The 27,030-nt window shown below is 42.3% G+C and overlaps 1 protein-coding gene across 3 annotated transcripts in view; it reads left to right on the top strand.

Moving 5' to 3' along the window:
• The window catches only part of ABCB1 (ATP binding cassette subfamily B member 1), a 118,960-nt gene extending 95,612 nt beyond the window's left edge, over nucleotides 1-23,348 (top strand). For all 3 annotated transcript variants that reach the window (XM_078059206.1, XM_078059205.1, XM_078059207.1), the window contains 8 exons: nucleotides 38-241; nucleotides 5,890-5,990; nucleotides 7,240-7,380; nucleotides 10,894-11,050; nucleotides 11,545-11,742; nucleotides 18,059-18,265; nucleotides 21,814-21,960; nucleotides 22,746-23,348. In XM_078059206.1, the coding sequence (XP_077915332.1) occupies nucleotides 38-241; nucleotides 5,890-5,990; nucleotides 7,240-7,380; nucleotides 10,894-11,050; nucleotides 11,545-11,742; nucleotides 18,059-18,265; nucleotides 21,814-21,960; nucleotides 22,746-22,949 (1,359 nt within the window). In that variant the 3' untranslated portion in view covers nucleotides 22,950-23,348. The remainder of the gene's footprint in view (nucleotides 1-37; nucleotides 242-5,889; nucleotides 5,991-7,239; nucleotides 7,381-10,893; nucleotides 11,051-11,544; nucleotides 11,743-18,058; nucleotides 18,266-21,813; nucleotides 21,961-22,745) is intronic.
• Nucleotides 23,349-27,030: the final 3,682 nt, after the last annotated feature.

Raw genomic sequence — 27,030 nt, 5'->3', positions numbered from 1 at the left:
ATTGTTTCTCTAATTTGTTTTGTGTCTTTTTTTGTAGGCTATAGGTTCCAGGCTGGCTGTAATTACCCAGAATATAGCAAATCTTGGGACAGGCATTATTATATCCTTAATCTATGGCTGGCAATTAACACTTTTGCTCTTAGCAATTGTACCCATCATTGCAATAGCAGGAGTTGTTGAAATGAAAATGTTGTCTGGACAAGCACTGAAAGATAAGAAAGAACTGGAAGGTGCTGGGAAGGTGAGTCAACCTAAATACAACTGCTGATCTAATAGAGTAAAATATTCTAATCAGTGTTGTTCTGTTACTACTTACTATGCTTGGAGAATGTTTTTATAACCATTCCTCAAAGCAGTCTCATTGCACTGGAAGAAGATTGGAAACTGAAGAAAAGGAGCCAGACAAATTCTGAGGCTCACAGGCTGACAACTAATTTTATTAGGCTTTTCTCATTTCAAACCATCGTCTTCATGCTCTTCCTTTACGCCCTCTCTCCCACACCCTCCCTCTCTCTTTCTTCCCCTCAAGCAAGCTGAAATCCATTCTTTTATTGAGGAAAGCAGCCCCATTTAATTACATATGTTGAGGGGGAATTAAAATATGGAAAAGTCCAGGTGCCTGGGAGACTCAGTTGTTAAGCGTCTGCCTTCGGCTCAGGTCATGATCCCAGGACCCTGGGATCGAGCCCCACATCGGGCTCCCTGCTCAGCGGGAAGCCTGCTTCTCCCTCTCTCACTCCCCCTGCTTGTGTTCCCTCTCTCGCTGTGTCTCTTTCTAGCAAATAAATAAATAAAATCTTTTTAAAAAATGTGGAAAAGTCCTAAAGGTATTAATTCTATCAGGCTTAAATTATTAGCATTCCTTCCTTTTTATCATGCCCCCTGCTGGCATCTTATTTCTGTTTATCTTTACTCTATAATGGATAGTGCTGCTACTACTACTTTTTCTTCTTCTTCTCCTCCTCCTCCTCCTCCTCCTTCTCTTCCTACATACTTGTTTATTTGTTGTTGTTTTTAAACAAATACTTGTATGGCATTTACCTTGTTTCCTCCACAATGTTTTACTCCTCATTGTGACCCTAAGAGGTAGGCTCTATTATTAGTTCCTTTTTCAGCCGAAGCTGAGGCACAGGTGGGTCATGGCCACAGTGCCTTAGAGCTGATAAGCCTCAGAACCAGGATCCAAAGTTGTGCCTCTGTGAAGAAACAGGGAGGTCTGCTGATGGCCAAACAAATCCGATAGCACATGGTTTGTATCATTGCGGAAATACAAGTGGTCAGAGCATGACCGACCCCCAAAACTGGGTAGGGATACATCTATTAGTGGACCCTCCAAGGTTCCTAAGAGTTGGGGCAGGGACCCAGAAAGATCCAGTGGCTCTGGCTCTCTAGGCCATGTGTCTGAAGTACTTTGTTTTGGGACCAGGCGCCGCACCAGAGAATAAAGAATGATGAAGAGGGTACTTCTTCATGGAGGCTGATCATCACCACTGACACTTTGTCTTCTACCTCCCAGACATCTCCTCAGACTTTTTATCCTGTTTCCTTAGAATTCCTTCCTGAATTCCTTTGGACCAGTTTTAGTGCTTCCTAACTAGTGTCTATGGGAGAAAGACCTCATGTGAGGCTTCCCTTCAGGCTATCAGAGGCCCAGTCTCGAGCTTCAGCAGGCATCAGGTTGTGGGTTGGCCCCTGTCACATCGGCCCCTGTCAGGGAACATGTTCTGTGACCAATCACTTCATTTCATACCCTACTGTCTTGTTTTTTCTACCTGTGGTGTTGACTTTTCATGTGAGGAGAAGATGGAAAAATCTAGGACAAAATGTATAAAAAGAAAATGTATTAATATTTAGTAGTTTCATCATTTCCTGAGGGGTTCAGAATGTCCCAGAGAGGAGCCTCAGGTTGTTTAGAGGAAGAAGGTGATCAAGATACTCAGTTATAAGATAATTCATTAGACATCACAGGTTAGCACTTCTGAGGTGGCCCATCAGATTTAAGACTCTTGGAGTTCTGTCCCAGGGTGGCAAGGAAGTGGTGCAGATGGACATGGGTATGTGCGAATGTGGCAGGTTCACTGAGCAAAGGTCGGAGGTGAGATAAATGCTCTCAGTGGTGTTTCATGAGACTGGCAAAAGCAGGTAGGGAAAGTGGTGGTTGCAGGACCGTCCGGTCCATGTAGTTTTGAAAATCAACTCCCAAAACTCCCCATTCCAACGTCTGCATTGGTGGTATAGTGGTGAGCATAGCTGCCTTCCAAAACTCCCCATTCCCAGGTTACCACTAAGTATTTATTATATGCCAGGCATCATGTGAGGAGCTCTGCATGCATTTTCTCATTTGATACTCTTAATCACTCCTTTGAATTCTTCTTATTAGATGATAAAACCCACAGTTCAGAGAAGTCAGGTAACTTGCCCAAATCACACAGCAATAGTTCTAACTGATCTCCTTGCTTCCACTCCTTCCTTTCTTGTCTACCCACTTTCTACATTCTTCTCACAGAAGTCACACTGATCTCTTACAAACACAAATAAGATCACGCTAACTGGTTACCAACTTAAAACTCTCCAGTGGCTTCTGACTGATCACACTTGGAAGAAGATCAACATTTTACCCTGGTTTATAAGACTCTGCCTGACCCAGCCCCCTCTGACAACTTCTATGAAAGCATCTTTCACGACTCTCTCCCATGCCCACTCCGCTCTGGCCTCATGGGCCACCTTTCAGTTCCTGGAATGTTCCAAGCTGGCTCCCTCTGATCTTCCGATGGCTGGTTCCTTTATATTATTCAGATCTCAGCATTATGACATCTTTGGAGAGGCCTTTCCTGACTCTTGAATTAATTCATGACACTTCTCAGCACTTGATGTTTCTCTATTTCTTTGTTTATTGATTAGTGGACTGTCTTCCCTACTAAGACAAAAGCTCCATAGGGAAAGGACTGTGTCTGTTGGTTTGCCCTTACAGGGACAGAGCAGGCCCAGGATTCCAGAGCAAGATTGTGTGGTGGCAGCCTGCTCATAACCTCTACCCTGCCTGTGCTCTGTAGATTTCCGTCACATTATTATTGACTAGTGAATATCTTAATAAAATAGATGCTTTTTCCTTTTCAGACATAAAAGCCATAATCAAACTTCAGTTAATTTGAGGATAGGGAGAGAAGTGCGAGGAGGGTTTTTTTTTCTTCCTAGAAAAAAAAAAAAAAAAAAAAAAAATATATATATATATATATATATAATTTTTCTTCAAAATTATTTAGCTTATGATGGCTACTGAAAAAAACTCAATGCTATTTATTCTTCTCATATTAGAAGTTCTCTTTCCTTGGAGCACCTGGATGGCTCAGTCTGTTGAGCGTACGAGTCTTGGTTTCGGCTCAGGTGATGATCTCATAAGTTGTGATCTCGTGGGTCGTGAAGTTGGAGCCCCAAGTCAGGCTCTGTGCTGGGGAGTCTGCTTGAGATTCTCCCTCTCCCTCTGCCCCTCCCCTGGCTCTGTCTCTCTCTAAAATAAATAAATAAATCTTTAAAAAAAAAAAAAGTTCTCCTCATAGTGGTTACTGAGTTTCTATTTAAAACTCTTGGAGAAAATGAAGCTGTGAGGATGCAGAGTACTAATTAAGCCTTTTCCTAATTGCTTCATCATGAGGCAAGATAAAGATGGTTGTGAAGTGATTACTATATTGTTTTACTCACTATGCGAGGTCTGTGACTCATAAACTCACTTGTATTGGGCTGTTTACACCCTCTACGAAGTGATCACATTTACAGACCAAATCACAAACAAAACACACTTGCCTTAGAAAATGGTGCACAGAAAATATTTCTTAGAAACCACATTGAAATTTACAGTAAAATCTGTTTTTCAGCAGACTTTGTTATAATTGGTTGAATTTCCTTACTAATGCAAAGAACATTTCCGTTTGTTTGGAGCATTATCACTGAAAATATTTCTAACATGGGTCTGAACAAGGATTGTGTGCGGGTTTGACTGGAGGCAAATTTGTTCCTCTTTTTATTCTGTACTGTTCTGTACTGTTCCTCTTTTTGTTCTGTACTTTTAGGATTTTCTAAAATGAATGTATATTATTTTCATAGTGTGTACAGATTTTTATAAAGTATTTTAACATGAATTGAATCTGGACATTTTCCTATCTTTGTCAGTAGTTTATGGTAAACATAGGTCAATATTCTTGGCCTAGTCGGGTCAGAGTATGATATTTTTAACTTTATTTTTTAAATAAGTTTTTGTTTTTAAGTACATGGTATTATTGTTTTTCTTCTAATAGCTCTTTGCATTACTCTTTAAAACTGACTTATGTTGTATCAAATATTTGCTTTTCTCTTTGAAGTTAGGTAGTTTGTATAGGATTTAGTAAGAAATAAGTGAGGTTTCATGTTTATGATTTTTAAGCTGTAAATCATTCAACTGTAAATGAATGTGTCCTTATTAGAGTCACTTCTAAACATGGGGCACTTGGGTGGCTCAGTCTGTTAAAACATCTGACTCTTGATTTCGGCTCAGATCTTGATCTCAGGGCCGTGAGATCAAGCCCCATGATAGGCTCTGCGCTGGGTGTGGAGCCTGCTTAAGACTCTCTCCCTCTCCCTCTGCCTCTCTCCCAGCTCTAAAAAAAAAGAAAAAGAAAAAAAATCCATTCTGACCAGTGTACAGACCAGAGAAAGGAAGAACATCTTCATAGAAGAGTGATTTCCCTTACTCACTGATTTATAATTTAGACTTACAGTTTTAAAAGTTATTTCTCTTAGAATTACAGAGTTAAAAGGGACTTCAAGACCCTCTTGTCCATCCCCCTCATTTTACATATGAGGAGACCAAGACACAGAGAGATATTTCAAAGTCCCATGGCTGATGCAAGCTGAAATCTCATTTTGTGCACTGGAAGTTTTCATGTTTTCCACAGCCCTTTGCCCAGACTCCAAGAGGATATATTTGTCCTAATTACAAAGACTTGTTGGAAGTTGCATTCAATTAAAACAATAACTGAATGAGAGAAACTTTCTGGAAAACAAATGGATGATATGTGCCACGTTTCTTAAGAATTCGTTTATCCCCTTTGACCTCGTAATTTCACTTTAAGAACTTCTCTCAAGAAAATAATTTACTTTGGACAAAGGTTTATGTGTAAGGATGTTTATCACAGCATTATTTTTAATAGGAAGAGAATGGAAAACCTTGTTCAACTGTAAAGGAATGCTTAACTAGCTGGGATATTGTGTGGCCCATTAAACATCTCATTATTAATGTATATTTAATGACCTTGGAAAATGCTCTTGATATTTATTAAGGTAAAAAATAATGATGTAAAAGCCAAAAAGAGAATTTGGTCCCAATTTTGTTAAGTACATATATGCTTAGAAAAAATATATATATAAGCTAATATATAAGATACACATATATGGAGCTTTTTATTTGCCTTTTTTATCTTTTCAGTATTTTCCAAATATTCCTCAGTTGTCATGAATAATAATTATAAAGAGAAAAATATAAGCATCACATTTAAAATATATGTAAAATAATCATAAACCTAAAATGTGACTGTCATAGAAGAAAGAGCACTGTGATAAATGTAAAATACTGAGTTCTCAGGTGAATTTTGCCCCTATAAAGAAAGCAATGTGGCTTTAGCTAAGTGTCCCCATCTGTTTAAGCCTTAGCTTCTCTCTCTATAAAGAGGAGACTGAATTCGCCAATCTTCTTTCCAGATCTAAAATTTGATTTGATAAATTAGTTTCAGTGAAGAAGCCCATAGGTCATAATAAATGATACGTAATAATAAAATTAATTTTATTAATCTCTTTTATGGAATTCACACTGATCACCACTATTCATTCACCTTTGTGCCTGGGGGCTCTTTGTTACAGATTGCTACTGAAGCAATCGAAAACTTCCGAACTGTTGTTTCTTTGACCCGGGAGCAGAAGTTTGAATACATGTATGCACAGAGTTTGCAAGTACCATACAGGTAATAACCACTGAAGAGTGGGAGGGGAGTGTGGGGAGGCTTATCAGTCATCAGATTTGTTTTCAGAAAGGTTACTTTGGCCAGAAGGTAGGGAACAAGTGGAGAAGCTACTAGAAGGGGACCAACTGGGAAGCCCTCGTAATTATCCAGGAGAGAAATCACAAGACCCTGACCTCTCCGAGGTAGATCCTGTAACAGCAGGCAACTGATGGGAAACAGAGGGGGAGAGGATAGACAGACAATGACTCTCTGATGCCAAGTTTGGGTAATGACCCGATTATTTGCTCTCAGTGGGGCTGAGTTCTCTATGGAACCTGAAATGTGATGCATCTGTGGGGCCGGGGCAGAGGAGGTGGTGCTCCTTGAGTATGCCTTTCCTTTCTCTCTTGAGGCTTCTCTAGTGGAGAACTTCCGTATTTCCTTTAATGCACTTATCCAGTGACAGTTCTAAAAAGTAAGCCCAACCTCTCTGAGTCTCAGTTTCTTATATAGTAAAAGGAGAGAGCTGGACTTGGTTGATGGGTTTTCAAACATTTTTTTAAAATAGGAGTCTTTTTTTCTGAAGATCTTTTCATTTGAAATCCCAATATATGAAACAGATGGAAATGGAGTTGACGTGGTTGAGGCAGAGGTAGGAGGCCCACAGGGCTGCCCACTCACCAGCCTGCTCTTACCTCTGCATCACCCAGGTCAGGTGGCTCAGAAAATCCACCAACATTGACGCCTTTGTGATGCCTTCTCTCACTCCCCCAGAGAGTTCAGTGTGTCCTCCTTTCTTTCCCTAACATGTTATTTATAGGGTACCTTCACTGCATAATTACAGGCAACTTGACTGGTGGGTCCCCAAAGACAAGAATATGAGTGATTGCTCTGTGTCACCAAGCATGGTCCCTGCAGCTTGTAGGTGTTAGGTAAATGTGTACTGAATGAACGTTGACTCTAGAGTGCATATATTTTGTATGTGCAAAGTGGGGGGAAAGGGAAGGAACTTCCATTTATGAACCCCTAACAGGCTCTTCATGTTTTCCTTGGCTTATTTTAACTTTACCTCAACACTTTGAGGTATAGTTAATCCTCTATTAGGAAGTTTCCTAAATTTTCACAAGTAGGAAAGTGAGGACCAAACTTAACGTTTTTGGAAACTGAACCCATTTTTGTCTGCCACGCCCCACTGCTGATCTAGCAAATGTTATGTTTTAAGGGTTGAGCGATGAAAGTCAGGTAAGTTTCATTAACGTCTCCTTTCCAGAAACTCTTTGAGGAAAGCGCACATCTTCGGGATCTCATTTTCCATCACCCAGGCAATGATGTATTTTTCCTACGCTGGCTGCTTCCGGTTTGGTGCCTACCTGGTGGCAAATAGATTCATGAACTTTTCGGATGTTCTGTTGTAAGTACTGGGTTAATATTGGCAGTTGAACTCTAGAAATAAAACTGAGGTGAACATGCTTCATGCCTGGATAGAAAACCTTACTGTAAAGCTTCATAAAGAGATTTTGGTGAATCAGAAGGTGGAATTTTGCCGGAGTCTCTGTGTATTATCACGGAAGTACCCCATTTCTTTTGCGGAATCAATGACTGCCCCTCTCCCCAGTGCTGACTCATACATTTGGCCTTTCTGAATCTGTGGCTCAGTGGGGTAGTGAATCAGTGAGAGGTTTCCAGGAGGTTTTGGCATTTGGGAAGAAGCCTAACCCTGCACCAAGGGCCTGGCTCTTTTTAAAGAAGTCTCTGAACAGAGCAGCTAAAGAACAGGTGTGGGACACTGAGTTCTGCAAGCCCTGGGAGGTTCTAGGATAAATTCGCTTTCCTTGATACAAGAAGAGCAACTAGAAGGTAAGAGCTGACGAAATTCAGAAATGACAAAGGAAAAGCTAGACTGGGATTTCTGTTCCCTTGCTATGAATGCAGAAAATTGTACTTCAGGGGAAGACAGACCTGAACTTAATTATACTTCTGAAGTACTCAAATGTGCAGTTGGGTAGTGAAAAGTATGTATAACCTTTCTGAGCATCTAGGTTTTGTGATGGGTGAGACTCTGCCCTTTGATAGCATACCATCATTAGTGGTAGTACAGTTTTACATTTAAACCAGAATCATCTCAGCCTGGCTAATCTAAGGTGTTAGTGTAATGTTTCCATTCTATTGAGACGTTTGCTTGTGCATGCATTATAGTTTGCTCAGGACGACCTCAACAGAGGATTTAAAATTTCTACCTAATACCTCTGTCTGACAAATGATATGCAGGAACTATTTATGACTTGGACCAAAAGATCAAAACTAGGCATCATTGTCATTGGGGCTTCGATTAGATAATTATTTGATATATTGCTTTACTTCAAGGTAAGGCATTGAACTGATGAAAGTTGCTGACACATGGGCATTTAGATTGAGAAAATCAATCTTCCAAGTGAAGGAAAGGAGAGACCTGTCTGAAGAGTAGTCCATTTTTAAAAGATCTCACAAGAGTAAATGATGACAAGTTGGAGATAAACCATTTGTATAATTTTCTAGAGTCCAGGGGAGAGGATGTGATGGGCTCACAGTATTCTTCTGGGAGGGTTACCAAGTACTATGTTAGTTCCAGGCCCACTGTACACACACACACAACGGAATATTACTCAGCCATAAAAAAGAATGAAATCTTGCCATTTGCAACGACATGGATGGAGCCAGACAGTAAAATGTTAAGCGAAGAAAAAAGTCAGAGAAAGACAAATACCATATGACTTCACTCATCCGTGGAATTTAAGAAACAAAACAAATGAACATAGGGGGGGAAAAAGAAAGGCAAACCAAGAAACACTCTTTTTTTTTTTTTTTTTAAAGATTTTATTTATTTGACAGAGAGAGAGATAGCCAGAGAGGGAACAGAAGCAGGCTTCCCGTGGAGCAGGGACACCGATGTAGGGCTCAATCCCAGGACCCTGGGATCATGACCTGAGCCGAAGGCAGACACTTAATGACTGAGCCACCCAGGCGCCCCCCAAGAAACACTCTTAACTACAGAGAACAAACTGGTGGTTGCCTGAGGGGAGGTTGGGGGGGGAATGGGTGAATTCAATGATGGGGATTAAGGAGCTCACTTGTCCCGATGAGCACCGGGTGTTGTTCGGGAGTGTTATGTTAACTACCTGGATTTTAAATAAAAACTTGGAAAGGAAAAAAATATTAAAAATAAAATAATAAAAAGGCATATTGAGAAATGTGTCCAGAGGAGAGCAACTGGAATGTTGAGAGGGAAAGGATTTACCAAAGAAGCAAAGGGCCTTTTTGACAATATTCCAGATAAGGGCTGGATTATGCAAAAGGATGTACACTTTTCTTCCATTTGAAAAAGAACTTGTTAATAATAGACTTAATCAAACTTGCTACTTCCTAAAACAAAGGATGGAAGCTGACTTAGGGGAAGTTGCCCAGGGAACAAACATTGAGAACTGGACTTGATACCCTGTAGAGTCCTTCCCAGCTTTAAGCTGCTATGATTCTCATGTCATAGGTTAAGCATGTGGATTGCATCTTGCGAGGAGCATGATACCTGTCTCTCTAAGGAGCTCACTCTTTGCTGTACAGCTCCCATGTTTCCTAAGAACCCCAGGTAATTTCAGCACCACTGCCCATATCTGTTATTTTTTTTAATAGTTGACACACAATGTTGCATTAGGTGTGCAACATAGTGTTTCAGGTGTGTTTCAGGTGTGCAACATAGTGATTCAGCTTCTCTATACATTATGATATGCTCACCACAAGTTCAACTACCATTCCTTACCATACAAGGCTATTATAATATCATTGACTGGATTCCCTATGCTGTACCTTTTATTCTCATGATTTATTCATTCCCTAACTGGAAGCCTGTCTCTCCCACTCCCCTTCACCCATTTTGCTCACCCACTCCTACCCCCTTCCCCTCTGGCAACCATCAGTTTGTTCTTTGATTTATAGGTCTGATTCTGCTCTTTGTTTATTCATTTATATTTTTAGATTCCACATGAGTGAATTCATATGGCATTTGTCTTTTTTTTTAAGATTTTATTTATTTATTCAACAGAACAGCAAGAGAGTACAATCAGGGGGAGCAGTAGAGGCAGAGGGAGAAGCAGGCTTCCCGCCGAGCAGGGAGCCTGATGGGGGCTCAATCCCAGGACCCTGAGACCACGACCTGAGCTGAAGGCAGACACTTAACCATCTGAGCCACCCAGGCGCCCTGCATTTGTCTTTTTCAATCTGACTTATTCCACTTAGCTTAATATCCTCTACGTCTGTCCACGTTGTCGCAAATGCCCCCATCCATTATTGACTGCCACAATCACACTGCATAACAACCAACATGAAGGCCCAGTGACACACAATAATAAACATTCATATTTGCCCACAAGTCTGTGGGTCAGCTGGGCAGTTCTGCTGTGCTGGGTTGGACACAGCAGATCTTTACTAGGCTCACTCGTGTGTGCGGTGGACTACAAGCCAGTTGGCTGGAGCTCACACAGCTTGCCTCCATCTGTGCCTTGTCCTCTAGCAGGCTAGCTGGGCTTGTGGTGGTGCCGGGGAGTGAAGGCACACAAAGCCCCCCGAGTCACAGGCTTCAAACTGGCATCAGTCACTCCCACCACATCCTGTTGGCCACAGCAAGCCAGATTCAAAGGCTAGGAAAACGAATTCCCCTTCTTAAACAGAGGAGCTGCCAAGTCACATTACGAGAAGGCGAGGAGAGAGAAACAGATGAAAAATGGGGCCATTTTACAATGTATTACACTGACGTGAACTGTATGAGGACAACGGTTTGTTTTATTTTTTAACTTCTGTTTTCCGTTGTGTGAGGCAATGCCCTGTGGTTGTAGAACTGTCAGCTGTCTAGCATTATGCTCCTAACTCTGCACATGCTTTGTCTGTGTTTTTGCAGGGTATTCTCAGCTATCGTCTTTGGTGCCATGGCGGTGGGGCAGGTCAGTTCATTTGCTCCTGACTACGCCAAAGCCAAAGTCTCAGCAGCCCACGTCATCATGATCATTGAAAAAACCCCTCTGATTGACAGCTACAGCACAGGAGGCCTCCAGCCGGTGAGTTTGATGTTTTGACGATAAGATACACTCCTAACGGATGAGTGGAAGTATTCTAAGAGGAAATTTAATAAAATCTGTGGGGTTTTTTTATCTGCTGGGAATAAAAAGAAACCTCCTAGATCACGAGGTCATTTTAATAAATGCTAATCATGTATGTTAACATCCAGTACTTTTGTATAACAAGGCTACTAAGGAGATAGGTAATACTGCCCAATTTATAAGCAAATCCTGTTTATCAGGTTTTATTATGTGTAGGTTACTGTATTCTTGGGGAACATATTTGAGTTAGCATATCTGTGTTGTATTAACAATACATGCTATAAAAACACTGACTCTTTTAGATCTTATGGATTGCATTCCAGCAGTTCCAAATGCAGCCTAATTGTGATAAAAGTTCACTGTCTTTGGATACCTAGTGGTAGAGGGGGTTCTCTGTACAGTGAGTTTTCGGGATTGCAATAATCATCTTTTTGTTACTGTTCTGATCTTAGAATACGTTGGAAGGAAACGTGACATTTAATGAGGTCGTGTTCAACTATCCCACTCGGCCAGACATCCCCGTGCTTCAGGGGCTGAGCCTCGAGGTGAAGAAGGGCCAGACGCTGGCTCTGGTGGGTAGCAGCGGCTGTGGGAAGAGCACGGTGGTCCAGCTCCTGGAGCGGTTCTATGACCCCTTGGCTGGTACAGTGGTGAGCACGGTTTCTTACCTCATTTTAACTTTTTCATCATCTAATTATATTTAATGTATTTAATTCTTGACTCTAAGCCATAGTTTTCCCAACCTTTAAACAACAGTCTCACTTAAAGTCTGACATCCTACCTATGGACTCCAAGCTGTGTCTTTCCCAGGCAGCTTCTCCAGCCTCTCTCAAACTGCCCCTCCACCCTCCTTCACGAGCAGCCTTTTTATCACCCCTCTCCCTTCCCTTGGCTAGGTTCCTGCTTACATGAGAAGATCTAGCAAAAAATGTAAGAAGCCAGAAAGATAGAGGAGGGGGAGAGGTGCTAAGAGAGACAAGTAAGGTGGGAGCCAAGGATGGGGACTGTTTCAAGAAGGAGAGGGTAGTCAGCAATGACAGATGCTGTGGACAGGTAGGAAGATGAAGCCTGAAAAGACATGATAGGATTTGGCAAGGAATGGGCTACTTGTGACATTTTAAAGTATTCTCAGTAAGTGGGGTGGTGGTGGAATGAGTTTAGTGTGGCTGAGGCACGGCAGGAAGGGGAAGTGGAGATTGAGTGCAGACTATCTAGAAGATCAAAGGTGAAAGAATGACTATCAAGAACAGCAGTGTGAGTGAGGAGGCAGAGTCCAGGGGAGAGGTTCAGGAGGGGGAAATCTGGAACATTTTTATGGCTGAGGATGCGATAAAATCATTAAGAGAGGGTATTGAAACACCTTCTAAGGAAAAAAAAAAGCGAGATCAACAAATTTAGGGAGCAGATAAAGAATATAGAGGGATTCCCTTTCCTTTCATGAACTAAAAGAATAAATGAAGGGTCACGTATATTTGTTCAACATTCAACAAACATTTACTGAATGCCTGTCAGGGACTATCTTAGGTCCTGAGATGAGATAGGAGTCATGAAGGGAGTGGTGAAAGTTTAAATGGCTACAAGAAATAGGAAAAGAATCAAATTAGGAAGGAATAGAAGAAATTTTTATTATGTAGTTATGTAGTTATTGGTTGTACTCAGAGGTGCTATTAAAAATATTTAACGACAAGGGGGCCTGGGTGGCTGAGTTGGTTAAATGTCCCGAGTCTTGATTTTGGGGCAGGTCATGATGTCAGGGTCATGAGATCAAGCCCCACATTGGGCTCCGTACTGGGCATGAAGCCTGCTTAAGATTCTCTCTCTTGCTCTCCCTCTGCCCCTCCCCACGCTTCCCTTTCTAAGAAAAAAAAAATTAACTACTAGAATGTCATGGGCAAACAGAATGGACACCTCTTCTGTAGTCATATTGATGCCCCAGCTCCATATGGGCCCCACTTGCATTAATGACTTTCATGAAAATAGAGCTTTCAACCTATAGTCCAGGGCTCTTTTTAAATTCAGTCACGCTTAGTCATAAATATTTCTTTATTGTATTCTGTTCGGTCTGTTTCTTAACAGCTACATAAGTTTTATCACTTATTTTTACTTTCTTATTTTATATTTTCTGTGAATTCTGATTTTATGCTTCAGTTGTGCTGTTAAAGTTTGAACAGAGGACTCTAAAGAAGAGACAAAAGAAGTAATTGCAGAAGGAAATGTTAGCTCTCAGACACTGATTATGGCCCTTCACAGATGTTGAGTAAGCAGTGTATTAAATGTTGAGCTCTAATGAATTATAGGTTATGATGTCTGCACTCCAAGACTTTACCTGAAGAGATGGGGCATATACTTCCATGAGTTACATAAAAGAAGATAGGCCTAGAGCTGGCTCTTAAGGGATAAGTAGAGCTGGTTGCCTGAGAGTGAAAGAGTGAGCAGTCAGGAGGATGTCATTTGATGCAAGAGACAAACTGAGGGTTGCTGGAGAGGAGGTGGGTGGGGGGATGGGGTAACTGAGTGGTGGGCATTAAGGAGGACACGTGATATAATGAGCACTGGGTATTATATAAGACTGATGAATCACTGACCTCTACCTCTGAAACCAATAATACATTATATGTTAATTAATTGAATTTAAATTTTTAAAAAATTTTAAAAAATTTAAAAAATAAATACTAAAAAAAGAATAAATAAATTTGAAGTGGAAAAAAAAAAAGAAAGAGAGATAATGTGAGCTGTGGTTGATAGTTGATTTGCTCCCAATGTCCTTATAGCCTATTTTGGCTGAAATAGCAGATTTAATGAGAGTTGTGATTCTTAAACTTTTAAATTATAACCTATTTAGGAAGAGCAAAAAAAAAAAAAAAATCTCATGACCTCGCCACTGCACTCATAGTCACATGTGTTAGTTTAGCACTGCTACTAAAGAGAATCAGCCTCTGCCTTCCAGATTTTGCACAGTGCATCTCGCTGGTAGAACCACGGTTACTTCCAGAACCAGAAGGGAATCTGGGAAATAGTCTTTAGCCTTCCACTCCCTTTGTATGTGGAAGGGTAGACAGAGAAGAATATGGAAATGAATGCGGAGTGCACAGGGCAATAACCGTCTCAAGACGGTACTGAAAACGCAAGGAAAACAACGTGTCCTTGTCTATTGTAGGAACACTGTTACCTGCTCCTGTACATTTATTTGTGCTAGAGCTTTGAAGTACTGCCAAGTGGTCATAGCAGCCAGCATTCTTAGCGGAAGTGTCCTTAAGAAGCACGAGTAAACGTGCCAGGTTTTGTTTATGACTATCAATTAGTACCCCTTAATAACCCAGTTAGTAGGTGACTAGTAATTAGTTCTTGTTGCCATGTAAAACTGAGTGTGGATCTGAGCATGATCGCTCATAGTAACTGAAGAAAGATGGGACCCTGAGGTCAGGACGTCCTCATGAGCATCAGTGGGCCTTGAATGATACTTTGAGACATACTGACTGGAGCTGTGGTTCTTGGAACGACTAAAGAACACAGCCACCCTGGCTCATTCCACTCTGTCAGGATCTGGCCTGTTAATTTTTACAATTTTCCCAGATGGATTCTGATGCCAGCCATCGTTTGAGAACCACGGAACTGATAAATTTGAAAGGTGTAGGTTAAATTGTGGAGAGTGTTGAAAAGTGAAGCTGCTGAGTTGTACAGAGGGGGCATTCCAAGTTTTGTGGGGCCTGCAGGTTATAGGTTTCTAGGGACTCTACTTAAAAAAATACAAAATTATGAATGTAAAATTAGGCACAAAAGTGAATATTTACTTCTAACAAAACAAATCACAACAAAATATTGAAACCTTAAAGATTCAGGTCCCTTTTCTCATTTATACATTTATTTATTTGAGTGGGAGAGAGAGTGAGCACAAGAGAGAGCATGAGTTGGCGGAGAGGGAGAAGCAGACTCCCTGCTGAGCAAGGAGCCCGGACCCTGGGATCATGACCTGAGCCAAAGGCAGACGCTTAGCCGACTGAGCCACCCCAGTGTCCCTCAGGTCCCTTTCCTTTTTAGGCTGATACATAAATACTCACCTGGAAGAGCACCCTGACGTCAGCCTGGCCTCCCTCCCCCGGAACACAGTTCAGCTGTCAGCAGTTACCTGCAGTTCAGGACCCTTGAAGCCAAACTTCATTACCTTCCTGTTAAATCGCCTCTGATCTAAGTCTTCCCCGACCTTTCCTCTCTCCCCTCCAGTCTATCGCATGCAGAAGTCCTGTTGTCATAGTCTGGGTATTACCAGGTGGGCCCCTGAGCTAACATGGGGCATTCCTCTGTGAGGGAGGACAGAGAGTATTTTTCAATTATAAGGCACTTGTGTTACCAAAACCCAACCTATACTGTATAAATTCAATCCTAGCTCCCCTGGTTACTGTGTGATCTTGTGTAAGTTACTTAACTTTGCTCATTTTTGAATCTGTAAAATGGAGATTAAAACCACACCTACCCCAGGGACGCCTGGGTGGCTCAGTCAGTTAAGCGTCTGACTCTTGGTTTCAGTTCAGGTCAGGATCTCATGGGTTGTGAGATGGAGCCCCAGGGTCGCTTAGCGGGGAGTCTGCTTGGGTTTCTCTCCCTCTGCCCCTCCCCCCACTCACCACACACACTCTCGCTCTCTAAAATAAATAAATAAATCTTAAGAAAACAAGAAAAGACACAGCTACCTCACTAGAGTTGTTGTGAAGATTAAACAAGAGAATGCATGAGACATGCTTATCACTGGACCTATAATGTAGTCAGTGCTCAATAATTTATCTGTAATCATGATTTCAGAGTAAATACGTAGAGCAGAATAATACATATTTTTAACATTTGATTGTGCTAATGAAGGCAGCAGTGCATTTAACGATCTAAGATAGAGATAGCTAGTCATTTAACCTGGTTTTACCTTATTATTACCAAGGTGTTTACTTTTCTGGTTAAGTTTTATTTAGGTCAGTATCTTTTGAACAGTGTTCACCAATTCCCCAAATATCCTTGGTCTTCCCTCAGACCATCACCCATGCCTCAGCCAAAGAACCTCTGCATTGGTGTCTTTTACATTTAGGCTTCTAAACATGTTTTCTCTACAGAAAGGATGCTTCAGCTAGCACAGGCTTTAAGTATTTGCAATTCCAGTGCATCATGTGGGCATGAGGAGGGCCAAGAGTGTTACTGTATTCAGCGTGATAGAGAAACTCATTAAAACGTGATGGGATCCTTCACATTTGTCTAATCATATTAGTTACGCAGTGTCTGTTTGCCTCCCAGGAGCATAAGCTTGGAGAAAATTATGCTACTCCTTCCCTGAACTTTCCATTTCTCAAGTACAGTGTTCCACCTCACAAGATCTGCTGTTTTGCCACATTCTTGTCTGGTTTTTACTGCCTCTCTCCACCCTCTACTTCCCACCTTCACTTAACACTGTAAGGAAGCCTAGAACATAGATGCTGAAAGAGTCTCCATGGCAACTGGGCTGGGTACTAATAAGGTCGTGACTGTGTTTCCTATCCCTGCGCTTACCAGCTTTACAAACAGAAGCTATGTTCCCATGGCAAAGACTGTACCTTACCCCTGGCTAGCTGTCTCCCGGGGACACCCAGCTGGGCACATGGGATCCAGAGAGTATATATAGCACGGTAGACACTCACCAGCACTATGGGAAAAGCCTGAAGCTGAGTCACTTGCTTCTTCAGAGGGGATGAGTAGCTCTCTCACTTGAATACCAGTTCTCTTGCAAAGTAGATCTTTTGGGCAGACTTATGTGCATCCGAGCAAGGCTAGAAGGAGCACTCCCCAGGCTCCTGCAGGGTAACCCCAGGAGCCAGGTCATTAGAGAAGAGGCAGCTTCTCCTTCCTATTCCGTTGGCCCAACATTGTAGATGTCTGTCCATCATTTCGGCCGCCCAGCCTGCGTCCAGCCACTGTAGTTTTAATGACAGCGACACAGAGTTACCAATCTGTGGCAGTCTTGGAGCACATACCTAGTGCCCAGCACTGTGCTGAGTGGGGTCTAGACATGATCTCATGCAGGCCTCAGTTCTATGAGTTTAGGAATTATTATCATAATTCCCATTTTACCCACAAAGAAGCTGTCAGAGACATTAATTCATTTCCCCAAGATCAGCAACTACATGGAGATACAGGCACCACTTTCCCACACTTGTTTTCCATTTAACTGCTCCATCCCATTCGTCCAAAACCTGGTTCTTAGAAACCCGACCTGCAAACCTACTATGTGCTCACAGTAGTTACTGATTTCCAGTCTAATCTCAGCTACTTTTCTTGTGAAAAACTGATATGTAAGAAGAAGGATGCCGGCAAATTTCATGGTATAAAACCGTACAAACTTATTATCTTACAAATTCTGGAAGCCAGATGTCTAGAATGGATTTCACCAGGCTAACGTTAAAGTGCCACCAGGGCGGTGTTCCTTCTGCAGGCTCTAGGGGACCGTTCTCTTCCTCTAGCTCCGGGCCCCTTCCTTGAAGCCAACAATGGCTCATTGAGTCTTGGTCATATTGCACCGCTCTGACACTGTCCTGCCTCTCTCTTGCACAGTGAAGGACCCTCATGATTACACTGGGCCCACCTGGATCATCCAAGATCATCTTATTTTGAGATCAGCTGATGAGCAACCTTATACCTTAACTCCCTTTGCCATGGGATGTAGCACTCAGAGGTTTCATGGATTAGAATATGGGTATCTTGGGGGTGGGGGCATTATCCTGATTACCACATGCATATATCGGAAACCAGGGTTAAAACAGAAGGAGCATGACAGTTCATCAGAGCATACAATTATGACCTTGTTCAGTTGACTTTGACAACCCAAACTCAACAGAACAACAAAAATGTTGTCCCATGGTAACTTGACAATTTTAGTGTACGAGATAACGATGCTGATGTTGCTAAATTAAAAATGTGCCGGTCCTGAAGTTACCTATGTACTCTCGTTTTCAGCTAATTGATGGCAAAGAGATAAAACACCTGAATGTCCAATGGCTCCGCGCACACCTGGGCATTGTGTCCCAGGAGCCCATCCTGTTCGACTGCAGCATTGCGGAGAACATTGCCTACGGAGACAACAGCCGGGTCGTGTCACAGGAAGAGATCGTGCGGGCGGCCAAGGAGGCCAACATACACCCCTTCATCGAGACACTCCCTGATGTAAGTCTTCCTCCAAATTAGGAGCCCAAGAGCCTGTGGCAACCTCCCTGGCCTGCACTTTGATTTCTAAAGGGCTGGTTTTCCAAAGGTGAAGAGAAGTGAGCAACCGAAATGCACACCTGTATACAACGTCTCGCTGTACTTCCTATCCCCATTTGATACCGTGTTTGCATGATCACCCGACTGGCTCCATCTCGCTGTACTTCCTATCCCCATTTGATACCGTGTTTGCATGATCACCCGACTGGCTCCGTCTCGCTGTACTTCCTATCCCCATTTGATACCGTGTTTGCATGATCACCCGACTGGCTCCGTCTCGCTGTACTTCCTATCCCCATTTGATACCGTGTTTGCATGATCACCCGACTGGCTCCGTCTCGCTGTACTTCCTATCCCCATTTGATACCGTGTTTGCATGATCACCCGACTGGCTCCGTCTCGCTGTACTTCCTATCCCCATTTGATACCGTGTTTGCATGATCACCCGACTGGCTCCATCTCGCTGTACTTCCTATCCCCATTTGATACCGTGTTTGCATGATCACCCGACTGGCTCCATCTCGCTGTACTTCCTATCCCCATTTGATACCGTGTTTGCATGATCACCCGACTGGCTCCATCTCGCTGTACTTCCTATCCCCATTTGATACCGTGTTTGCATGATCACCCGACTGGCTCCATCTCGCTGTACTTCCTATCCCCATTTGATACCGTGTTTGCATGATCACCCGACTGGCTCCATCTCGCTGTACTTCCTATCCCCATTTGATACCGTGTTTGCATGATCACCCGACTGGCTCCATCTCGCTGTACTTCCTATCCCCATTTGATACCGTGTTTGCATGATCACCCGACTGGCTCCATCTCGCTGTACTTCCTATCCCCATTTGATACCGTGTTTGCATGATCACCCGACTGGCTCCATCTCGCTGTACTTCCTATCCCCATTTGATACCGTGTTTGCATGATCACCCGACTGGCTCCATCTCGCTGTACTTCCTATCCCCATTTGATACCGTGTTTGCATGATCACCCGACTGGCTCCATCTCGCTGTACTTCCTATCCCCATTTGATACCGTGTTTGCATGATCACCCGACTGGCTCCATCTCGCTGTACTTCCTATCCCCATTTGATACCGTGTTTGCATGATCACCCGACTGGCTCCCCCTGTGAGCAGGCCTGACCAAAGAGGGCATATTTGGAGGAAGCCTTTCCCTCTGAGCCTAAGTACAGCACCCACAGAAGCAGGCACCAGCTCCTCCACCCCCATTTCTCTCCTGACCTTCCTCCTGCCTCCTTGCTGCTCTCTCCCAAGCTGCAAACCTACCTCTGTGGAGTCGGGCCAGGCTGGGGAACTGAACCCATGTCAGAAAGAAGGCTCTCCCTCAATAGAGCCGAGCCCTTGGAGTGAGTGTGGTATTATGTAATCTCTCATCATTGCACATTTCATGGCCCCCAAGCTCTGCTTATAGGGCTGATTCTCAAAACCTTCCTTGGGGCTCCCTGAGCGGTTGTCCATGATGCCCCCTGAATTCTTCCTGGGAAATTAGATAAAAGGAACCTCTTGCCCTCTCTTAAGCCCCTTAGGTGCTGCATTTTGAAGTCACCTTGACCTGGCTTGTCTATACACCCTCCTATTATCACCAGTTAGTTTCTTTATAATAAGGAAACACTCCTCAAAAATAAAGCTCAGTAGCCTCAAACCAGCAGGGAAGGCAATTTCCTTATGGGGAAGGATGGTGATACCAGCTGGCCCTAACTCTTTCCCAAACTTCCTTTTCTTGAGGCTCTTCTTCTGATAACTGCTGCCACTACATCATAGACCCCCAGGAGGAGGAATTGTTCCTTTCCCCTCCATTTAACCCTCTTGCCCAGCTGTGGATAATCGGTCTTTCCCAAGGCTAGAAAACTTGAAAGATAAAGCTTCAATCCCTTTACTAATGATCTCAAAGTATGGGCCTGAACCATCACATTAGAACCTGGGGGATCAAAAACGTTGGAGGTAGAGTCTAGCAATCTGTGTTTTAACAGCCCAGATACCAGGCTGCAGTGTGAGCACCACTGGGCTAGGGGTTAACAAAGACAAACACAGAGAGTAAATATTAACTTGCTTATTAAATATACCTTGCCCCTCTGGCATTCATTTGTCTGCCACAGGGACCCAGCCTTTCTGGGCCCCCGGTCTTGAGCCCTGTTTTCTGACCAAGGACCCACTTCTTTACCTGAGCGATTCCTACTAGAATTTAGCTCACCCTGCAGGAAGCCATTCTGGTTACTGACTTCCTTCAGGGTTACAGCCCTGCCTTTACCTGCTGCAAGAGGATCATATGGTCTCAGTGCAGCCTGGGAACCCCTGCCCTCACATGGGACACACAGTGCTCCTGCCTCCTGAGGCACCTGCGGCCCTGGGGTCCTGGGACTCCACCTGCAGGTGCAGATCTCAGTCTGACTGCTATTGAACTAGGGCAACCAGATATAGCCAATAAAAATAGGCAATCCTATATAGAACATAAATTTTTAAGTGAAACTCTGGGGGTCAGAATCAGAGCCCATGATTTGACTAAAATTCCAGCCTGGCAAGGGGCTGAAAATGATGATAGTATTGTTCTCTAGGTTACACCTGCTGTCACGTCTTGTTCCTGCTCTCCCCTTCATATCCTTTTAACTCCTGTCCCTGTCATCCTATTGAGTAGTTAATGACAATTATCTACTGTGGGACACAATATGTGAAGAACTTTGGGAGAACTCTAAAATCAAAAAATTAAAAAAGGAGATTTTAGCTTTTAAAGTTAGATATCAAGATGGAATTCCTTAGCATCCATTAAAATTTTTGAAGTCTTAGAGATTTATAAAAACAGATACCCGAAGGCTAGCTAGCATCCCAAGAAATGGCTTCCCTTCCTGACTTCAGTATAGAGAGCACCACCTGCTGGTTGTAAGTAAAATGAGCTTCATTTATTGCATAGCCCGTTCAAGTCCTATTTCCTTCCTCGAACCAAACTTGTCCCAAATGTAATGAAACCAGAAGACTGGAAGAGACTAACATTGTAACAGTATTCTTCCTCATAAAGATATTGACTTGTTTACACTAAAACATAGCTCTCAGACCAAAATGTTTATTTTATTTTTTTAAAAAATTTTTTTAAAGATTTTTATTTATTTGAGAGAGAGAGAGAGAGAAAGAGAGTACATGTGAGAGCACCAGCAGGAGCAGGAACAGAGGGAGAGGGACAAGCAGACTCCCCCCTTAGCAGGGAGCCCAACATGGGGCTCGATCCCAGGACCCCAGGATCATGACCTGAGCTGAAGGCAGATGCTTAATGGACTGAGCCACCCGGGTGCCCCCCCAAATGTCTATTTTCAAGAAGAGAGATCAGACCTGCCATTTAGAGCTACATTTTTGATGTTTAAGCCTCTATGAGCCCATTCGTAGCTTCTGAACCAAAATTTGTCTGTTTATGGACGTAGTCATCCTATTTTCTGTGAGCAAACTCTTTTTTAGGATTATCAGTTCTCTGTTTCATAATAACAAAACCCTATTCACAGAAATATAACACCAGAGTAGGAGACAAAGGAACCCAGCTCTCTGGGGGCCAGAAGCAGCGCATTGCCATAGCTCGTGCCCTTGTTCGACAGCCTCATATTTTGCTTTTGGATGAAGCTACATCAGCTCTGGATACAGAGAGTGAAAAGGTAAGCATTTAAATTGGATTCATCACCCTTGAATTGGTTGTCCTTAAATGCTTCTGTCTTCCACAGTAGAGAACAAAATTCAGCCCAGATATGTTGTTACTTACATCAGCTTTCCGCAGAATGTGGGCACTTTCTGTAGCTGTTATTCAGGAGACCTAAGACAAAATAAGGAAAATCAGTCTTAGAGCACTCAGGCTCCAAAAAATAGCCTTGGATCAGTTTGTATTGACCAAAGACGCCATGTTCAGGAGGCCACTTTCCCATTTCTACCAGTGGCATCTCCAACTCTAAAGAAGTGGGAGGTTAATACACTATAAAAGCTGACTCTACCTTAAGATAAATATTAGTAATCATTTTCAATTGGAGAAAAAGTTGACTATTCAGGTATCTGAAAGACAAATTAATTCTTTACTAAAATCCCAAAATTCAAGGAGCCTGTGTTCAGCCTGTGCTCAGTCTCCCTGGATTTGCTATAGAGCTGGACCAGAGGGTGGCTCTGAAGGATGTTGTGTGGGTGGGCACACCAGTAAATGTCTTCAAATGATTGCACAGACTGTATTTATTGTCATAACTTCAAGAGTAGATGACTCCTGCCTCAGAACTAATCCAGACTAGGATTCCCTTATCTTCCAATACGACAAATTCTTTGCTTTGTGAATTCTGTGATATTTCACTGATCCCGTCATTAAGGAAGGACCTATTGTTGGAAGATTGTGGGCCTTATTATGGAGGAGGAAGGGAGAGGACAGTTTTTATCAGAATTAATTTATGTGGTTATTGCTCAGGTTGTGCAAGAAGCCCTGGACAAAGCCAGAGAAGGCCGCACCTGCATCGTGATCGCTCACCGCCTGTCCACCATCCAGAACGCAGACTTAATAGTGGTGTTTCAGAACGGCAAGGTCAAGGAGCATGGCACGCATCAACAGCTGCTGGCTCAGAAAGGCATCTATTTTTCCATGGTCAGTGTCCAGGCGGGAGCAAAGCGCTAGTGAACTGTGACCATAGGAGCTGTTAAATATTTTCTAATATTTGTGTTAAAACATGGCATTTAATCAAAGTTAAAAAGTGAGCGCTTACTGGAAAAACTCTGTAGAATTACCTGTTTAACATTTCCTGCCACAACCGAAGATTATTTCACCAAGGTCAGAGTCTTCAGATTTTATAATTAAAGGAACCAAAAGAAACATTATCAAATGGAATAAAATACTGGTGTTAATTGCATTATAAAACTTATAGAATAATTCAAAGTAGACTTTGTTAATAAATTGTATAGTTTTTGTTTACATTTTCTTATTTGTAACTTACTGCCTTGCTGAAAGATTATAGAAGTGGCAAAAAGTACTGAATGTTTGCATAAAGTGCTATAATAAAACTAAACTTTTATATGACCAGAGTCATCTTTTTTTTTTTTTTAAAGATTTTATTTATTTATTTGACAGAGAGAGACACAGTGAGAGAGGGAACATAAGCAGGGGGAGTGGGAGAGGGAGAAGCAGGCTCTCCGCCGAGCAGGGAGCCTGATGTGGGGCTCGATCCCAGGACCCTGGGATCATGACCTGAGCCGAAGGCAGGCGCTTAACGACTGAGCCACCCAGGCGCCCCATGACCAGAGTCATCTTGTCTAAAATGCTTGTAAATACATCATCTCCCAGTTGGAATATTAAAGATTATTTCTGCATTTGAAAGACTTCTTTAAAAACTTCCATTAATTTTTGTGAGAATGGTTAAATAGTGTAAATAATTCCCATTGCACATGTCTTTTCACAGTGGGTCCTGCTGAACCACCAGTCTTCATTCTTTGTGGATGTGATCCTGCTGGTTCTTGTGCTTCTACATTATGGTGGCTCTCAAACCAACCACACACATCACTGCAGAATTCTAGGGGTTGGGGTAGAGCCCAGGATGTGCAGTTGTGAAGTGTATACTCTGATGTACGTCAAATATTTTGCCTTGCTCTTATAAAGGGCTCTTACAGGATTTTAATATTTCTGCACTTTAAAAAATATAACAACTCTTATTCTGTTTTGATAAAAAAGACACAAGCTGGGGGTAGTATTTGCCATATTTATTGCAAACAATTGCTATCCTTACTATCTAAAGAATTTTAAAAGGAAAAAAAAAATGCTATCACCTCCAAAGAAAAATGGGCAAAGGACATGATCGTGACCAAAGAAGAAATATATTAGAAAAAAAAAAAAGAAGTGCACAATCTCAATAATGCAAGAAATATAGATTAAAAGAAGATACTCTGGAGGAGTAATAGCAGCCTCATGGGGAAATAAGATTTCCCTTGTTTTTGTCCTCCCCCCTCAACGACAATAATTTAGCATCCATCAACAGACAGAAGTGCCTGTGTGGGAGCTGTGGGATCCAGCACCATAAGCCAAGGGTCCTGAGAAAAGTCTCACCCACCTGTGTGTTGGGTAATAGGCATACAGACTTTGGTCCTGGCTATGGACCCTGTGAACTGGCTCCAGGGCCTCTCAGCCACAGCTCTAGAAAAAACTGTGTTAGACCATCACCCATGGATGAGAGAGCTTTTGTAGAAGTCCAGGAGACCAGAGGAGAAGTTCCAGCAACAACAACAACAACAAAAAATTAGAGCAAAAAATTCTAGTTTGAATGCATTGGAGAGGGTAAGAAGAACGGTTTGACTTGACTTGTACCACTCCTCTCCCAGGGCAACACAGCTGAGGGCCCAAGAGGGATCTTAGCCCCTGACTTCTCTTGTGGAGGGAGATGAAAGCATGAATGAGTACCTGGCTTCCCCAGCTGTGCAGAATGCCACCAAAGAGGTTTCTTTTCCTCTTTCCTCCTTTCCAGAGTACTGAATCTTGAGCTGCATGACTTCGGGGGGGGGGGGTGTGGGGGCGAGGGCAGTGGTGGGAAGAAACTGGAAAGCAGCAGATTGGGCTCTCAGAGGGCATTGAAGAGATATGGATCCTACCAACTGTGTCATAGACTCTATCAAGAAACTCAACTACAAACCATGGGGAGTACCTTGCCTGCAGATCCCCTCATCTGACCCATGGAGTACCCCAGTGCTCAGTGTTCTCCACTCACACGCACATAGCCCCTGCCCAGTCCTGTGGCTGGTTCTTTGTACAAGTTCCAAAAGTGGTGGCAAGAGCAAGGCTTGGCAGACAGCTAGTGAGCACACACAGAAGGTTGGCCCGAGTATGTGGGTCAGGGAAAGGCCACAAACTTGAGCTTTACAGCAACCTTTGGTAAAACAAAAGGAAGGCGGTCACTACATGGCCTGGTGTGGAGTCAAGAGAAGACACATAAGCTTAAGAACTCTGCCAATACCGGGAACAAGAAGTGTGCATCAGCTGTATTCATAGAGGGTCTGATGATACCTTCAAGTTACTAGAGGAGCTGATGGAAGTTAGGTCTCTCCTGAAGCCAGTGATTAAAGACTGGAGGTGACTGCTACTTCATATAGGAAGACAGCAATGCAAAACTTCACAAAACATGAAAAAAACAAGGAAGCATGACACCATCAACCGATCACAGTAGTTTTCTAGGAACTGACTCCACAACATGGAGCTCTGTGATTTATCTGGTAAAGAATTCAAAATAGCAGTTTTAAGGAAACTTGATGAACTTCAAGATAACACAGAAAGAGAATTCAGCAAAACCAGGAAAACAATACATGAGCAAAATGAGAAGTTTAACAAAGAGATAGAAAATTAAAAAAAGAAACGAGCAGAAATTCTGGAACTGAAGAATACAACAAATGAAATGAAAAATGTAGTAGAGATCGTTAGCAGAAGAATAGATCAGTCAGAAGAAAGAATCTGTGAGACAGAAGACAATGACTTTGAGACAATCCAGTCAGGGGAGAACAAAGCAAAAAGAATGGAAAAGAGTAGGGAAAGCCTATGTGATCCATGGAATACCATCGAAAAAACCAGTTTCTGAATTATTGGGGTTCCAGAAGGAGATGAGAAGGAGAAGGGGGCAGAAAATTTATTTAAAGAAATAATGGCTGAGAACATCCCAAGCCTGGAAAGAAATTGGATACTCAAGTTCACAAAGCTCATGGGTCACCACATAAAATCAATTTAGATCCCCTTCAAGACACATATAATAAAGCTGTCAAAAAATTAAAGACAAAGACTCTTAAAAGTAGCAAGTGAAAAAATAAAAGCTTGTAACTTGTAAGGGGCCCCTATAAAGCTATCATTGGGTTCCTCAGCAGGAACCCTGTAGGCCAGGAGAGAGTGAGCTGATACATTACAAGTACTGGGAAAAAACATCCCTGCCAACCAAGAATACACTGTCTGGCAAAGTTCTTCAGAAAAGAGGGAGAGAGATTTTCCCAGACAAACAAAAGCTGAGGGAATTCATCACCACTAGAACTGCCTAATAAATGCTGAATTGAGTTTTTAAAGCTGAAATGAAATGATACTAATTAGTAACATGAGAACATATAGAAATATACAACATACTGGTAAAGCTAAGTGTGTAGTCAAATACATAATACATAACAATATAGTATTATAATACTATAATATGGTGGTGTGTTAACTGCTTCACTCTAGTATAAAGAATAAAGGACAATAGTGTTAAAAATAACTGTATAGCTATAATAATTTGTTAATGAGTCCACAATATAAAAGAGGTAACTTGTGACCTCAAAAACAAAAAGGGGTAATAAAAGGTTAGTGTTTTATATGCTAGCTTCTGTGTGTTTTGTAAAATACACTGTTACACCTATAAGATGTTTTATGTTAGCCTCATGGTAACCACAAGGCAAAAACCTACAGTAGATTCACAAAAGATAAAAAGAAGGGAATCAAAACCTACCACTATGGAAAATCATCAATTCGCACAGGAAGGCAGCAAGAGAGGAAGAAAGAAACAAGGGAACTACAAAATAGCCAGAAACCATAAGATGGCATTGTAAGTCCTCTCCTCTCTATCAATAATTACTCAGTGTAAATTGATTGAATTCTCTAATCAAAAAGAATAGAGTGGCTGGATGGATAACAAATCAAGACCCAACTATACGCCACCTAAAAGAGACTCACTTCAGCTTTAAGGATACACGTAGGCTAAAAGTGA

The sequence above is a fragment of the Halichoerus grypus genome, chromosome 12 (genome assembly GCF_964656455.1).
Source record: "Halichoerus grypus chromosome 12, mHalGry1.hap1.1, whole genome shotgun sequence".
Lineage (NCBI taxonomy): Eukaryota > Metazoa > Chordata > Mammalia > Carnivora > Phocidae > Halichoerus > Halichoerus grypus.
Note: the sequence above shows the minus strand (reverse complement) of the source record. Positions and strands in the feature narration are given on the sequence as shown.